Source organism: Chiloscyllium plagiosum, chromosome 12 (assembly GCF_004010195.1).
Source record: "Chiloscyllium plagiosum isolate BGI_BamShark_2017 chromosome 12, ASM401019v2, whole genome shotgun sequence".
Taxonomy (NCBI): Eukaryota; Metazoa; Chordata; class Chondrichthyes; order Orectolobiformes; family Hemiscylliidae; genus Chiloscyllium; species Chiloscyllium plagiosum.
Genome location: NC_057721.1, coordinates 25755329 through 25772945, shown reverse-complemented (window position 1 = coordinate 25772945; position 17617 = coordinate 25755329). Strand labels below are relative to the sequence as shown.

At 36.5% G+C, this 17617-nt stretch overlaps 1 protein-coding gene across 4 annotated transcripts in view; it reads left to right on the top strand.

The window, feature by feature from the left end:
- il1rapl1b (interleukin 1 receptor accessory protein-like 1b) overlaps positions 1 to 9144 on the top strand; it is a 1390568-nt gene extending 1381424 nt beyond the window's left edge. For all 4 annotated transcript variants that reach the window (XM_043700749.1, XM_043700751.1, XM_043700748.1 and 1 more), the window contains one exon: positions 3473 to 9144. In XM_043700749.1, the coding sequence (XP_043556684.1) occupies positions 3473 to 4194 (722 nt within the window). In that variant the 3' untranslated portion in view covers positions 4195 to 9144. The remainder of the gene's footprint in view (positions 1 to 3472) is intronic.
- Positions 9145 to 17617: the final 8473 nt, after the last annotated feature.

The following is a 17617-nucleotide window of genomic DNA, read 5'->3' as shown; positions in this document are numbered from 1 at the left end:
TCTGCAGTCATTGTTTTTACCTAGCTTACATTCAAGCCCCACTTACTCCAGAGGTGTGTAAGAACAACTGAACAGGTTGATGAAAATATCTATAAGAAATGCAGTAACAGATGAAAGAGGATTGAGCAAAATTAAAATTCCTATGACTTAAATAGAGTTCCTGTCCAAATCATTTCCTTTTTAGATTCCAGTATTTATTTATACTTCTGAAATTCTGAAAATCTCAGAATGCAATTATGAAGTCTAAGCCCTTGCTTCATTGAATATAACAAATCTGATCTCCATTTTATGGGATAGTCCTATGCCATATCTTATGGTCATGCACAAAGATGAGCAAGATTTGTGATTTCAGCCACAATACCTCTATATACTTTTTGGAGTTTTCTTTTGGCACTTGTTTTTATTTGTAGTGTGCCTTTTCTCCTCTTTTTTTTCTTGTACGTTTCCAATATTCACTTAGGGCCATTTAGCTTTCAATAGATTTATAAACTTCCAAGAATTTGGAAGTCAGTTATGTGGATAGTTACTCTATCTATTTGCATTACATTACATGGCAGCTAAGGATATATCTGAAAGCATTCCTGATCTTTAAGAGGAATCTACAAGTTGAACCTTAGACAGGCCCAGCTAAGGACAAGTATAGGTCTGTATTGAGCTGAATGAAGGATTTTGTTATTTAACAATCCATTCATTATATGGATTTATTAATCTGGAAATCAAAGAGACAGCAAATGACTGCACCTCAATCAATCCAGGTTTTGGTTGAACTTCTTGGATCAGCAGACAGTACTGAGTTGCCAGTGTCTTCAGAGAGTGAATGCTATCAATGCTTGTACATTGTACTTTAAGTAAGCAGTCAAAACTGTACACAGTACTACAGGTATGGTCTCACTGATATTCTCTAACATCATAGCAAGGCATCCTTACTTTTATTCAGAATCATCCTTGCAATCATTGCCAGGAATCTATTTGCTGCCTTAATTACTTTTTTTTACAATGACATCCAGGCCCCTCTGCAGTTCACAATTATGCAATTTCTCAATCTTCTGAGTTACTATTAATCTTTGCAACATTGCACAACATTGCTTCCAATTTGATACCATCTTTAACTTCCTTACTTAGCAGGAAGTGGTGCATCCTTCTCATGGGGTCATCATTTTTCAACAGAGCATATCTTTGTTGAGAATAATGAAACATTTCTTTAAGTGCCTCCCACAGCTTCTCTATTTGTAGTAATTTCACTCAACCTATTTTCAAGCAAATTTTGTGTTTTAATCATAATTTAATATGATTAGCTCACTTTGAAATGTTCCAAAATAATTGCAAAGTAAACTAGTGGCATCCAGTGACAAAACCTCATATGTTTGTATTAACATAATCAAAATTCTGAATAATATTTACAGGTTTTTTTCTGATTCACATTGTTCGTGTATTATGAATTCCCACTAACAAACATTATTACTTCATTGTGCTTCAGTGTTTTTGTGGACGGTGTTTATGTATTGTTTATAGTGTGCATTGGGAAATATTAGTATTAAAGAAAAGAAAATTGTGTATTTATATCGTATTTTCACAACCCTTCAATGCCCCAAAATGCTTTGCAGTTAATAAAGTTGTAGTGGTGGAAATTAGACTACCAATTTACTTGATTGATAGAGCAAGTGTTGACTAAAGGACTGAAAAGGAAACCTCTTTGAAACCTGTCATTTTGATCAAGTTTTTGGTCATCTGTCCTAATGTCTCCTTATGTGACTCAGTGGTAACTTTGGTTTGCTAGCACAACAGTGTAGTTTACTGTGTTATTGTTGTTGAATTGTACACACAATCCTTTATATCTACCTGAAACAGCAGAAAGGTCCTTCGTGCAGCATCTCGTCTGAGAGATGGCTTCGTTGACCCATTGAAATGTGAGGTTGAATTACATGCTCAGCCTTTGGAGTGGGGCTTCAACTCAACCTTCTCACTAAGAGGCAGGAGTGCTGTCATCAAACCAAGGACTACACATTATAGAATAATACTCACTAGACTAAGGATGGATGGTAAATGCTGACCCAGCTGGCAAAGCCCATATTCCAGAAATGAATTTTTAAAAGATTTGTGTTACATTCGTGCACTTCATTGTTTTAACAGGCGCATTTCAGGAAGTGCTTGCTCTGGACAAATGAGGGAAGAATTGAAGTTGTACATTTGAAATGTCATGATGCCCTTCAGACTTTGTAAGTGGCAGCAGCAGAGTCGAGGTCTGGTGCCAAACTCACCAGAGAACCCTAATGCTGAGATGTAACAGGCCCTGAAAATGCAAAATACTTTTGTTGTTTAAAAGTTTCTTTCGTATCTAAGACATTCTTGAAACACTCGTTTCTGCCCGGCAGCAAGTTTCTGATGATCACTAGTTTGGGATTCTGGCTGGTCCTCTTGCTGGCAAACATGTGAGCTGGTCCTCATCTGCATTTCCTGCCCTGCTCGCCTTATTCTGACCAGCCAGCCTCTTGTCATCCAATCCATCAATCCCAGATTCCAATGGGAGGTCAGCCTGTCTAGTGAAGTTAAAATAGCCTGAGCCTCTCGTTGTGATCCAGAAAGTGTAGGGATAATGTGTTTGCAGAAGTCCATGGTGGAAAAGTGATGATATCCTGTATAGTATGGATTTAAAAGGGTTGAACAGTTATGACATTTTTTTGTCTCAAGTAAATTTAACAAAAGCAATTATAGTGATTCATAACTAATCAGAAAGGAGGTGAATGCAATCAAGGCAAATTTTGAATTCCACCCCTAGTTGGTAAACTGGAGTAGATATTCTGCCCATGAAAGGTAGTGTCTGTTTTCCATGTACGCTGGATTCAATCTGCAACTGCTGGTTTTTCATACAACAGTAAGAATTAAAATCTACACTCTCTTGCTCTGTCAGAAATGGACTTCAAAATAATCTTTCATGAATTGTGAGAAATTGTCAGGTTATGATTTATTCATTACTGTGACATTCATTGACACCTGTATTTGCATTATTGCTGATGGATATGAAAAATACTGTAATTGGGTTTTTTAGATCAAACATGGGAGCACATTTAAAACAATTAAGTATTGACTCAGCTGCAGGAAGGACACAAGCAAAAATCTGGAATGAAACTGAATATTAGATACATTGTGTTGTATTTTTGTTCTGACCCGAGTTCTCCTGTCTATTTGAGATATTTTCATCCCATGCTTATGAATTAGAACCTGTGTGCATTCTTCTGGACAAAAATTTGAGCATATTTATATCTTGTTCATGCATTTCAAATTTTATAACTGATAACAAGCTGAGGAAACCTTGCTTCATTTCTTTGCAAGGTTGTTGTGTACAATATCTGGGGGAAGCCATCCTCAGTGAAAAACTGGGTCCAGTGTAATGCATGTTAATACAATGTAAACCAATTTATATGAGCAAGGATTCTTATCACTTGTAAAATGAGTTGTCCTGCTTTACTTTCAGCGTATGTAGAAGATGTGGCACGATGCATTGATCAAAGCAAGAGACTAATTATCGTTCTGACCCCGAATTATGTCATAAGGCGAGGCTGGAGTATCTTTGAACTGGAAACCAGACTGCGCAACATGTTAGTCACGGGTGAAATTAAAGTGATACTAATCGAATGCAGTGAACTTCGGGGTATTATAAACTATCAGGAGATTGAGGCCCTCAAACATACGATCAAGCTTCTTACAGTTATCAAGTGGAATGGACCTAAATGCAACAAACTGGATTCCAAGTTTTGGAAACGTTTACAGTATGAGATGCCCTTTAAGAGGATAGAGCCGATATCTAATGAGCAGGTTTTGGATGCTAGCGAGCAGGGCCCATTTGGGGAACTGCAGACAGTGTCTGCCATCTCCATGGCAGCAGCGACTTCTACCGCTCTGGCCACCGCCCATCCGGACCTACGCTCTACCTTTCACAACACCTACCACACTCAGATGCGGCACAAGCATTATTATCGGAGCTACGAGTATGATGTACCTCCTACTAGTGGCATCATGCCCTTTACCTCATTGGGTAATCAACACACATACTGCAACATCCCCATGACACTTATCAATGGGCAGAGGCCCAACAATAAAATAAACAAGGAGCAAACTCCAGATGAGGTTCACACAAACAGTGCAGTACTACCACTTCTGCCAAGGGAGACCAGTATGTCCAGTGTCATTTGGTAACAACTAGTCGGGTAATTTGAACCCCTTCAGGTTACACAGTCCGGTGCCTGGGACCATGGCCTTGACTGCTGCTGTTATACAAAAAGAAATATGAAAACACAGGGTCTTGTAGATAATTGATTTGTTTGTAACATCAGAGTCTTCCTGTTCTATTCTTGCCTGTCACTACTACATTTATGATTGTTTTCTATGTTATTAGAACTGATTTCAGAATTTTTAAAAGAACTGGCAAACATAACCATGTCATATAGAGAAAGAGATAAAAATATGCTTTTTCATGATTAATGTGGATAGAAATGGCTTGATTTTGACATCTTGTTGGGATGCTTTTGCAAGATTGAGATAAATGCGTGAGGATTTATTTTTTCCACATTCCATTCCAGATAAATGATAATGCTTTCAATACACGGTCAGTTTTCTGAAATGTGATTTGTTGAGGGCGTGTGCATTGTTACATTACACATAAGCTATAGGCATTATATATCAGAGACACTGAAAGTTAAAGTGTATATTGTAGGTGATGTTTCCACGTCAATACTATATCAAGTCAGTCTGAGATACCCCTTCAAGTTCAGATATTCACCGAAAGAACATTATTGCTGATGACAACTGTTAAGTAGAACTTTGAGATGAAGTAGATATAGTCCTAGCTCAAACCATTCGTGATCACAAGGTAATTATACTTGACCTAATTAATAATAAATTCCCTTTTTTGTCAGATATTTATCACGGATAGTGTTGAATGAAAGGCACCTGCTTACAAAAACAAGCTCATAATTATGACTAACCTAAAATACCAATTATCAGGGTGTCCTAAGTAAATTATGCCCTTTTACAACAGTAGATTAGTCTTCCACATTCATGAGAAAATTGGCAAAGAGATGTAGTTCACTTTACTGGAAAATGCACTCTATGAAGGATTTTTAAAAATGTTGACATTAATGCATAATTCCCACAGTAATGATTAGGAAAAAAAAAGATTTTTTGTTTAAATACTTTGTCTAAGACAGTTAGGGCCATTTCTACCTCTACAACAATAAATTATATTTCAGAAGAAAAATATCTTGAGTTTTTTTTTTGTTTTGACTGAAACTGAAAACATTGGTTTTCGAAGTCAGATCACACTGGGCATTAGAGCAGCATGTTTCTTAGTTTTTATAACGTTTGTACACTCCTGTATGTTTTCCTGTCGTTGGCTTTTTTTGTTATCGACTTGTGGGTCAGTGTAATAGTGGTTTCTAATGCCTTGATTCACTCTTTACGTCATAGTTTGTTATGTAGGGACCACAAAAAGCATCAGGCTTGCTTGTCCATATCTTAAAATTAAAACTATTGTTTTCAAATGTTGTTGTCATCTTCATTCATTCCCATAGTGGTAGCTTCAGCTATGTCTCCCCAAGCATTAACTCACTGATTCTGAGTTAGATTATTTATGTTGCTTTACAGAGGTTACTCTCAGATTCATTAATCAATCAGAATCTTTTTAAAAAAGTGTGACATCACCACTTCACTTTATTTCATCTTTTTTATGTCTTTCAAAGCCTAAATACCAAAAAGCATGGTATCTTCTAGCAGCATGCTTTCTTTAAAAACACATGGTAATCTTTTTTTCACAGAAGCAGCATGCTTTCTTATTATAGACAATCAATAGCTCTTAATAATAATTCTTCTACTGCCAAGTGTTCATTATACATAGGGAGACCAGCAAGGCATGATACTTGTAACAAAAGCCTTCCTATTTGGAGAAAGAAATGCAAATAAACATATTGTACAATCCAAGAAGTTCCACAGGTGAAAGGGACAGCATTCACTTGTTCTAGACTAGATTATTAAAACATAAAAATGCACACTTGTTTAGCATTACTAAGTTGCCAATAAGCACTTAAAAAAAGCCATGCATTTGGCATTTTCTCTCATTATTATATTATTCCCCTCCCTCATTTTATTTGATTCATTAATGTTCACTTCATGCACCTTCTGAAGATTAAAAAAATGCTTTTCCTCCACAGTTCCGGATGTTTCCAGTTGTTTGTGGCAGAGGTGCTTGACACACCCTCAATATGCCAAGCCACAATAACAAAAAATATCACACATAAAATTTGATTGACTATAGGTGTGAATCTGCACCAAGGTCAAACCTTTGGACATTCATGTGCTTGGTCAATGGCTTTCCTACTGAACATACGAATGTGTGAAAATGTTCATTAGAGAGTGTTGAAAAGAGAATTGACCCAGGTGTAATGAGGAACAGGGTGAGGTGGGGGGCTTTGAAGAGTTCAGGTACAACTTAGATGCATTTTCACAGGGTGATAGGAAAAGCTAGAGGCCCTCAGATGCCCAAAGAGAACAAGATTTTTTTAAAGAATGAAAAAAGAGATTTATAGCAAATGCTAGGCACAAAAGTTTAGTAAAACAGGAAGCTGAACCAAAAATGTAGAAAAGAGCTGAAAAAGGAACTAAGACAAACAAAGAGAGGATGAAAATATATTAACAGGTAGCATAAAGGGAACCCAAATATCTTTTATAAAACTGAACTCAGTAAAAGATTAATTAAGAAAAGGATGGAATTGATTAAGAACTTAAAATTTTTAATGAAGACAAAGTGAGGTACTAAATATGTATTTACATCTTTCTACACAAAAGAAGAGGATGCTACCACAGTAAAAACAAGATAGTAATCAAAGAATTGCATATGAGAAAATTAGATAAATTCAAAGTATATAGAACTTTGGATTTGCTCAAGTTAGAAAGGTCAGCTATACTTGCTGGGATGCATACTGAATTGCTAGGGGAAGTCAGGGTTGAAATTGTGAAGGCTCTGATCACAATTTTCCAATTTTCCTTAGATACAGAAATGATATCAGAGGATTGAAAGGTTATAAATGCTGCACGCCTACTCAGGCATTGAAGAGGAATGAAGGAGGCAGTTATGAGCCAATCAGACTAACATTGATGATGGGAAAAGTCTGAGGCATTATCCTGCAACAAAACATATTGGTATATGAAAACGTATGAGTTAATAAATGAAAGACAGCTAGGACTTGTTAAAAAGAAACTGAGTTTGACCGCTGTTGTGGAGTTATTTGAGGGAGCAATGGAGAGTGTGTGGCTGATGTGTATACAGACTTTCAAAAGAATTTTGATGAAGTATAGAACACCGTACAACTGACTTAGCAAAACTGAATCCCTTGGAATTTAAGGGGCAGTGGTTATAGTGATCAAAATTAGCTAAGAAACAGAAGACAGGATTAGTGTTGAACATTTGTATTTTTTTGATTGGAGAGAGGTATACCGAAGTATAACCCAGCAGTCAGTATTCAAGTATTACTTTATTTTTATATTAATGGTTGAGGTATAGGTATGTAGGGCATTGTCTATGTACTTATAGATGAAGCAGACTTGTATAGCAATAAACAGTGATGATAACAATAGACATCAGGAGGACATAAACTGGTGAAATGGGTTGACTCACGGCAAATGAAATTTAACACAGTGAAGTTTGAGGTGAGGTAATATAACCAAAATAGTACAGTTTTAATGTAATGCAGGGACAGAGGAACCTGAGCAAGACAAAATAAGTGAAGAAGGCAGTTTATACACTTAGCATTGAGAACAAAAACAAAGAAGTCATGTTAAACCTTGATAACTCACTGGTTAGGCCTCAGGCTGTATTGTTCTGACCAATTCTAGGCATTGCACTTTAGAGATGACATTAAAGCAAAGGTGATTTACTGGAAAGCCAGCAGGGATGTAAGATTTTAGATATTTGGAGAGACTCCAGGATCTCCAGAATATTTCTAGCTTTTTTGTATTTTCTTCTCAGATTTCCAGCATCTGCAGTATTTTCTTTTCTATTGCAAAGAAACGGTGGTTGTTCTTCCTGTAGCAGAGAGGTTTAAGGGGAGATTCAGTTGAGTTGTTCACAGCCTTGAAGGATTTTAATAGAGTAGATAAAGAGAACGTGGTTTCAGTGGCAGGAGTATTGTTAGGCAGAGGAGACAGATTTATGATATTAGCAAAAGAATCAGAGGAGAGGAAAAAAATACAATTAGTTGTTATAATGTAGAAAGCATTGTCTGAGAGGGTGGTGAAGAAACTGATTCAATAATAACTAACAAAATGGAATTGAATAATTACTTTAAAAGCTGCAAGTCTATGGGGAAAATATCAGGGGAGTGGGACTAATTAGGTAACACTTTCAAAGAGCCAGCACAGGCACAAACAAATCGAAGGATCTCCTTCTGCGCTGGATCACTCTATGATTCTGTGACAACTTGACGAAGAACTTGAACTTGGAGAACAGTTTATTTTCGAAAGGAGTAGAGTAAAATACATAAAACTATGGAACCTTGATAAATTAATCATATTTTGTTGTAGAATTAATGTAATATTAGCTGTAACATTTTCCCATTCTACCATCTTTAATTGTTTGTAATAGTAATATCAGTATTATATTACTAAGAATTCAGTAGCTATAGGTTAAATATGTCTTCATGAATCATTAAAGTCAATTAATAAAGCAAAATACTATAGGAAGTGTGCCAAATGGGTTTAATTTCATAATTTGCTGATTTAGTAACATTTTTTCCAACTAAAATAAAGATAATGCTGTAAAATCCTGTGTATAGAATACATTGTTGCAGAAGTAATATTCAAGATTTGCTGCTTCAGTTATAAATTGAGTTAAGCCCCATATACCAATCGTTACACTATGCTTGAGTCAAAGGGAGATCCCATTGAAACATAAATTGTACTAAAACTTCAAATTGAAGCTGCTTATCTGAGAATGATTGAGACATTGGATTTCATGGGATGAAAGTAATTGAAGGAGATAATTTCAGGCTTGATATGTTTGGCATGCAGTGTAATTACAGTTCTTGGTTAGTCTTAAACCTTTATTTTTGAAACATTTAGAGATCCCCAAATGTCTGCTAGAATATAATTAATTTTTTTAACATTAATAAAGAGGATCAAGACAAACAGCACTTTATTAACGTGTTAAAAATGCCAATGCAATTCAAACAATGGTGGGTGGAGCTTTATGCATAGTTAAGTATTGCAGACCAGCTGGAATCAATTACTGTTGATAGCCCATATCACTGTAAAACAGAAACTGGTTCAAAATGAGCACCTGCATTTGTTAAGGCAACATTACTTACAACCTCAGTGCTGGGGATTATTAAAATTCTGCATGAATATGATAATCTATACACCAGATATTATGGTATTTCCTGCTTAGTTGTTTAAATTTTTACACCTCGATACAAATTTTATTTGAAGATAAACTGTTCAATCTGTCAAGTCTATAGGTGTCCAGGTGCTTAGATGTTAACCAGCTGTTAATAAACTAGAATTTTAAAGTTGTACTAAAATAGGATTTGATATTTAAACATTTGATATTTAAACATTTAAACATTGCAGCTATGAAAGAAACTTCCATACTGCAACAGGAAAAACTTTGCAAAATGGCAAGATGTATTTTGCTTCCATTTATGTGTAAAAGCAGATGGTAGAACTATTTCACTCACCAAGAAATAAAATTGCCAGGTGTGATCTGACCAAAAATATTTCCTGTTTCATCAAATTTTATGGCACCTGACATTTTAAATTAGGTCCAAAGAACCTATATTTTGATTGAACAAAGAGTACAAGTTCATCCATCTCAGATGATCTTTTCCATGTTTCCAAAATAGTATTAGTACAACCTCATGGCATTGCATAGGAGATTTATTAGCCACTTATGGCCATTCACTTCTACCTAGAAGTTAGCAGACACACTTTCAAACATTTTAGCAGATGTTTAATTGGTTGCAGCTGATAGACATATAAAATTGGTGTTGAGTAATAGAAAGACAAAGAGAAAATGACTTATGAAAATATCACACATTCTGTATAGGATGACATATTATTTACTCTAAAACCAGAGTAATCCTCTTTACTTTTTATTAATACAATATATACTCTTGATGAAACACTTACCACATAAGCCTCCCAATTACAGCAGGCTTTGCACATATTTGCTTTCTATACTCAAGTTTATACAACCATCAAACACCACATATGACTATGAATGCTGCACAGTTAGCAATAGAATTGTGGATTTTGCAACGTTGATTGTACTTGCCTTAACTTTGCAGAAAAAAAAGAGAAGAAAAGGAAAAGTGTAGGCAAGTTCAGTATTGCATACTTTTCATAATTTGAGGAAAAATTAAGCCACAGCATATTCACAGGAGTCCTTGTAAAGATGACATGAGCACATATTGCCCTGGGTTTGTTAAAGCACAAGGTGTATTTTGTCTAGAGTTAAAATACCTTTGGTGTAATTTTTGCTTTAGGTAAAAAAAAATGTTGAATGTGAAAAAAATCTTTATTACTTGCATATGAATATTTTTGTATCTGAAGGAGGTTAAGCTACCTGCTTTATCACGTGTATCTTTCAGAGAAAATAAACAGGGTATGTGTTCAATTTGTAAATGTTTTCTTCTAGGATCACTCTTTAACTGGAAATTGCAAGATAATAATTCAAACTTTTGTGAACTGAACAAACAATAAAATAGTATAGATAAAATATAGTTGATTATTCACCATCTTTATTTTCCAATAGTAACGAATGGTTAACTGTTATTTAAGATTACGGATTATTCTGAAATGATCAATGCTATGTTCTATATTCTGCAGTTACAAATAAAACTTACCAGCTTTGTTTCCATGCATCATTATTAAAACATAGTTACATCATATTCAAAATAAATAAGGTTTTCTCATTTTCATCCCTCACCTTTACCTCTCTGAATTGCTTCAAACATGAGAATCCTCGAAATCTACCATTGATTGTATATTTTGACTTGGCTTGGGTGTATTTGCCATAGAATGTGTAAATATTTTTAATCAATTTTAATTTAAATGGATAAAAGGAGAAATACATTTTAAATAGGAACTTTTATTAAACTTTCTCATTCAATTTGGATACACAAAAAGAGCCAGCTCATTGACATCCTTCACTTATATTGCTGCTTAGCAGAAAGCAGATCCTAATGTTGTGTCAAGTGCAATTGACTTGAATGAGAGCTGATTGAATGAAGGAATAATTGCAGTCCCAGGTGACATGAAGACAGCATTCACAGCATTCACAATGAACTCATAGGTAAGACACAATGGTTTTTTAAGTACCTTCCTACTCAGCAATCTTGTGAACTCGAAACCAAAAGAGGACAAAGAAGACAGTTTGGCTTTATGTAGAGCCATACCAGATAAACAGACTGTTTGGTCAACCTTTTCATGCACCATTTACATTCAGCTTGAACCTTCTCATCTAACTCTACCAGTACAACTCTCTATTCTCTTTCTCCCAGATCCAAGATATACTCAATTAAATTCCCCTTAAATACATTTCTAATATCTTTCTGGTCCACTTCCTGTGATAGTGAATTTTAGATTGGCAGCACTCTCTTGAGTACAGTAGTTTCTTCTGAATTTGCTGTTTGATTTCTTGGTGACTATCTCATATTGACGGTTTCCACTTTTGACCTTTCTCCCAAGTGAAAACACTTTATGTATCAAACTGTGTAAATCAAAATGTTTTATCATTTTAAGACTTCCATTAGGCCAATGCTCAGCCTTCTTTTTTGAAGAGAAAGACTGTTCTCCTTTCTCGCTGGGTCTGATGCTGCAATTTTGTCACCGTCCTTTAATTTTGTTTCAACCTCCTCCAGTGCATCCTTTTATTAATGTGATCATAACTATGCACCGTATTCCTGAGTGCTGTCTAAGCTTCTTTTCAGTCTTGTCCCTGCAGAAAATGAATAAAACTTGTATTGCTTATGTTATGGTGCTATTGACATGCACCACAATATTTAATGATTTATGTACACGTCCCCCCTACAAATTCCTTTGCATCAATATCCCACTTAAATTCTTGTTTTCTGAATAAAATGTACTAGCTCACATATCAATGTTGAAAATTATTCATCAACTTTAAGCCCATTCAGCAAGATTCTTAATATCGACATGTAATTCTCAACTCACCAAGGCTCCTCCATCAGCACATTCCAAACTTGCGACCACTACCACCTATAAGGGCAAGAGCAGCAGTTGGCATCATCTGCACATTCGCCTCCCAATCCCATTCCATTCTAACTTAAACTTTATTACTGTCCCTACATTGCTGCTGGTTCAAAGTCCTGGAACTCCCTTTTTAACATAACTGTGGGTGCAGATACACCCCAAAGTTTGCAGCAGTTCAAGAAGGAAGTTCATCACCACCCTCTCCAGGCCAATAGGGATCAGCAACTAATGGTAGTTGAAATATCTTTTGTAAATTACATACAGCATTGACCAATCCTCCCAATTTGGTGTCAGCTTGTGTTTTTAATTCTAAAGTTAGATCATTAATTTAAATTGTGAACAACAGTGGTCTCAACACTATTCCTTGTGACAGTGAATAGTTATCCATTTCTCTTTCTCTCTTCAGTTTTGCATCCAGCTAGTCATCTATTTTCCTGTTTGACCTTGCATATTCTGACTGGTCTATTATGTAGTACCTCATTGAAGACCATTGGTGAATTAGATAGATTGTGTATGATATTTGAATATCAATCAAAAGGAAGTACATGATCTCTGGACTTGTGTTGCAGACCTAAACTGAGTAAGATGACGGACCTGTTTATTTCTATAGTTCACTCTACCAAATGGTTTGTTACTTTTAAGCATTCAGTGGCTCAGAGAGTTTACATCATATACATGTTAGAAATGCAATGTAAAGAGTACTTTTAACATACAAACAATTATTAAGTATAATAGTTTATGTTTAAAATTTCCCACATTTGACATATTTGTTCATGTAGAACTAGAATTACATTTTATTGTCATCTATCAAGTATGGTGAAAATTTTACAGTGTTGCCATTCCTGGCTCCATCTTAGAGGACAAAGGTGCCTAGTTACAAAATCTTAGGTACAGAGTAGAAAAATAAAGAAGCAAAGTTAAAATTTAAACACTACTGTCCTGTGTAGTATAAAGGAGAAAAATAAAGGTACACTCACCAGTTGGAAGAGACCACTGTTTTGAAATTTGCATGTTTATTGAAGTTACTGGATCCTATCATGAGGAGATTCTGTCAGAAGTCATAGGATCTGATGTCCTAAGAATTTCAAAACTGCAGACCATTAATGAGAAAAAAGGAGGAAAACAAAGCACATGAACTGTTCAATTCCAAATTTGCAATTTTAGAACTAACATCACATTTTGGCTTGCAAAAGTAAACTAAGCTTTTATTCAATAAATTCAAAATTTCAATTCACCCGTCTGCAGTCCATAACAATAAAACATGAATTGTGTAGTAGACCTTTCTTCTAGGTGAAGCAGCCAAGAATTTTACAGTGGAATAGAACAGATAAAAGAAATTGGCAGACCCACACATAGAGGATATGGGACCCATACAAATCGCAGCAGATAGCATTCCAAGTAAAGGTGTTCTGCAATCAAGCCAGTTATCTGGCCATGATGAAGCAGCATTAAACGAAGAGAAACACTACATCTTTAAAATTCTGCAGAAAGACAAAATAACAAGTGCCAGTTAAAGGCTACCCATGTTCTTCAATTTTATGTTAAGGAGATCTTTGAGATTTTCACAAAGGATATTTCAGGAGTTGGTTACTTATGGATGTAGGTTTGCTCACTGAGCTGGAAGGTTCATTTTCAGACATTTTGTCACTATATTAGGTAACATCTTCAGTGAGCCTCCGAATGAAGCACTGGTGATGTAGCCCACTTTCTATTAAAGCAGGCAACACCACCTGTGCTTCATTGGGAGGCTCACTGAAAATGTTACGTAGAAAACGTCTGAAAACAAACCTTCCAGTTCAGCGAACAAACCTACATCCAGAGCCTCAACCTGAGCTAAAGTTAGTCACTTAGGTACACATGAGGAGTGTCTACATTGCCACGCCAACCATATGTATCAGCACGAACTGACAATGTATCAGCTGGAAGGCAGATGCAGCATTTCACATGCAGAGTTGGTATTCTTCTTTTGATAAGGAAATGCTTGGAATTGCATCATTTCAAATGTATCAAGTTGGAGAAAATGGTCACACAGTAACTTTCAGGTCAGAAACCTTGATGTCAGGTTGGTCGTCACATTCATAATTCAGGTTGACACTCAATGATAGGAGTGTGAGAAGGGGGTTCTCTTCATCACAAAGTAACACAATTCCATCCCAGATACAATATTAAATCACAACTTCATGTTCCTGCTCAGGTGGATATTTAAAATCTCAAAGTAATGTTCAATAAAAGAGCAGAAATTCAGGCTGACATTCCAAATTCAACAATTCCTCAACTGAAAATGGAATTTTATTATGGAATTTCATTGTGAAAAATTATTTCAGCCTTTGCCTATGTACAGTCCATGTAATTTAAAATAATCTATTTTCCATAAAGCAGTTCACAATATTTCTGAAATGGAAAGCTACAATATAAATGTAAATTTATTTTCTCTCTCAGTCATTGTATGTTTAGTATATTTTTTGGATTGTGTCTAATTAAGTCATACACTGAAGGGGTAGAATGAACCAATGGTAAGTGCCTCTTTGTGCTGAAACATATTAGGCACCCATCCCATATAGGGTTAAATATTACTTGCCTCCATCAGATATGTGCTGGGCAAAGGGAACATGTAATTCATGAACCCCTGTAATACAGATGTGACAATGCTGTCACTTTAAAAGGTTATTTTGCCCTGATTTTTTTTTTGAAGAGAGGTTGTAAAGGCAGTGATGCGACAGAAAGCTGTCTGAAATGTGGTTGTGATGGCTGCCTTTCCTCTCCTCCTTTCTTCTCTCTCTTACTTCATTGCTTCCTACTGGACCTCTGCCTCTTCCTTTTATGCCTCTCCATGATTTGGTTGTCAATGCTCTTATAGCAAGGGCTTCCCCTCATGATAGGCAGCATCTAAGGAGAAGGAGAATCGACGTTTCGGGCATAAGCTTCTCCTTCTCCTTGGATGCTGCCTGACCTGCTGCGCTTTTCCAACAACACATTTTTAAGCTCTGATCTCCAGCATCTGCAGTCCTCACTTTTTCCCTCATGATATCCAATTTGTGGAGGATATTACGGATGAACCAGGACACCTGCCCTAATGATTACTGGAGTATTCTTCCTGAGCTCTCCATGCAGTTGGACAGTTGCCCTGTACATCCTAACAGTCATCTCATTGACATTCCCTGTCGCAGTATGACTCTTATTGACAAAGTGTTAACCACAAGTCTTACTTGCAGAGGGGCCAATTATGCAGAAGATAGCCCTTACTACCAAGAAACTACCCCTAGCTTTTATGTGGTGGCTGGAAGATTGCTGGTAAGCAAGATAACTGCATCATGTCTGCTGACAGGGTTCGTGGTTCTTCAGCATAATATACTAGGCATGGCCACTTATGAACAGCTTGTGTGGTAATTATATGTGGAAATACTATATCTTATGATTGAGATGACATGCCTACAAAGTCAGGTGTGCAGTTAATGATACTCTGCACAAGTCTCTTGCTTCTCCCTATTTAAGGAGAAGCCAATGAAGTGCCAATTCCTAATTATTCAAGATTCTGTGAGCTCTTGGATACAGTGATGGACAATGACCCTGTAACTGTGGTCACTTTCTTGGTGAAATACAGCATCTGAACACAGTTTCTGTATAAGGTACAGGTAGAAAAGTTCTCCATGGCGACAAAATGCAAGCCTCCTAATGACAGGCCTCCTCCATTCACTTTGGTGAACAACTTGTCTTCTCTGTTGCTATCTATTCTGTCTTCCTCTGATGTTGTAGAAAGCAAAACTCCAAATATAGCCAAATATAACTGCAAATATAGTTTTCAAATGGTATAACTGAGAAATATTCCAGTAACAGATAATGTTCCTGACATTCTGTGCAGAATTGTCACAAACTTTCCAATCAATGCAGAACCGCTCATAATTCAGTACACTTAGAGTCATAGAGTAATAAAGATGCACAGTATGGAAACAGACCCTTCAGTCCAACCTGTCCATGCCGACCAGATATCCAAACCCAATCTAGTCCCACCTTCCAGCACCCGGCCCATATCCCTCCAAACCCTTTCTAATCATATACCCATCCAAATGCCTCTTAAATGTTGCAATTGTACCTGCCTCCACCACTTCCTCTGGCAGCTCATTCCATACACGTACCACCCTCTGTGTGAAAAAGTTGCTCTTAGGTCTCTTTTATATCTTTCCCCTTTCGCCCTAAACCATGTCCTCTAGTTCTGGACTCCCTAACCCCAGGGAAAAGACTTTGCCTATTTACCCTATCCATGCCCCTCATAAATTTGTAAACCTCTATAAAATCAACCCTCAGCCTCCGACGCTCCAGGGAAAACAGCCCCAGCCTGTTCAGCCTCTCCCTATAGCTCAAATCCTCCAACCCTGGCAACATCCTTGTAAATCTTTTCTGAACCCTTTCAAGTTTCACAACATCTTTCGGATTGGTAGGAGACCAGAATTGCAGCCTAACCAATGTCCTGTACAGCCGCAACATGACCTCCCAACTCCTGTACTCAATACTCTGACCAATAAAGATAAGCATACCAAACACCTTCTTCACTATCCTATCTACCTGCGACACCACTTTCAATGAGCTATGAACCTGCACTCCAAGGTCTCTTTGTTCAGCAACACTCCCTAGGATCTTACCATTAAGTGTATAAGTCCTGCTAAGATTTGCTTTCCCAAAATGCAGCACTTCACATTTATCTGAATAAGAGTAACACAAGACACAAAATTTTAACTTTATTTATATATCCTCAGATGCTGCTAACATGCTGAATTTCTGCAGTTTCTTACTTTGGCTTTATATCATAGATTGATTTTCACTTAATTCAACCTTGTTCAAACAATTATGTTATATCTGGAAGCATTGTTAATTTAGATATAACATTGTTTGATTGTACTTGCATTAAGAAAATGTTCTCATCGTAATTTCCATTTTGCTCAAAATTGTTCTAGGACTGCAAGCTGCTAATAAACCATAAAGAACTACTTCATTTTCTTGCAAGATATTTACTATCATCTTGCACTTTGTGTAATCTCAGAGTACCTTTGCATAATGTCAGAATATCATTGTGTGATGAAGTTTTTGTACAGTTCCTGACAGAGTAAGGCAAGTTCACCATCGTCCAAGAGGGCCACCACTCTCTCATTAGAGAGAGACAATCGGTGGTGGTTTAACCTGAGGGTCACCACACCTCAGGCAAACAGCAAGGTCAAGAAGGTAGGACTTTCATGGTAACCTCAAATGATATTTTGTTGGCTTCATGAGTCAGCATTAGCAGAGCTAATGCAATGCAGCACGTGGCTAGCCAGTGTGCACTAGTGGGTCAAGATATACGCACCATTATTTCTTCTTCATATGGTCT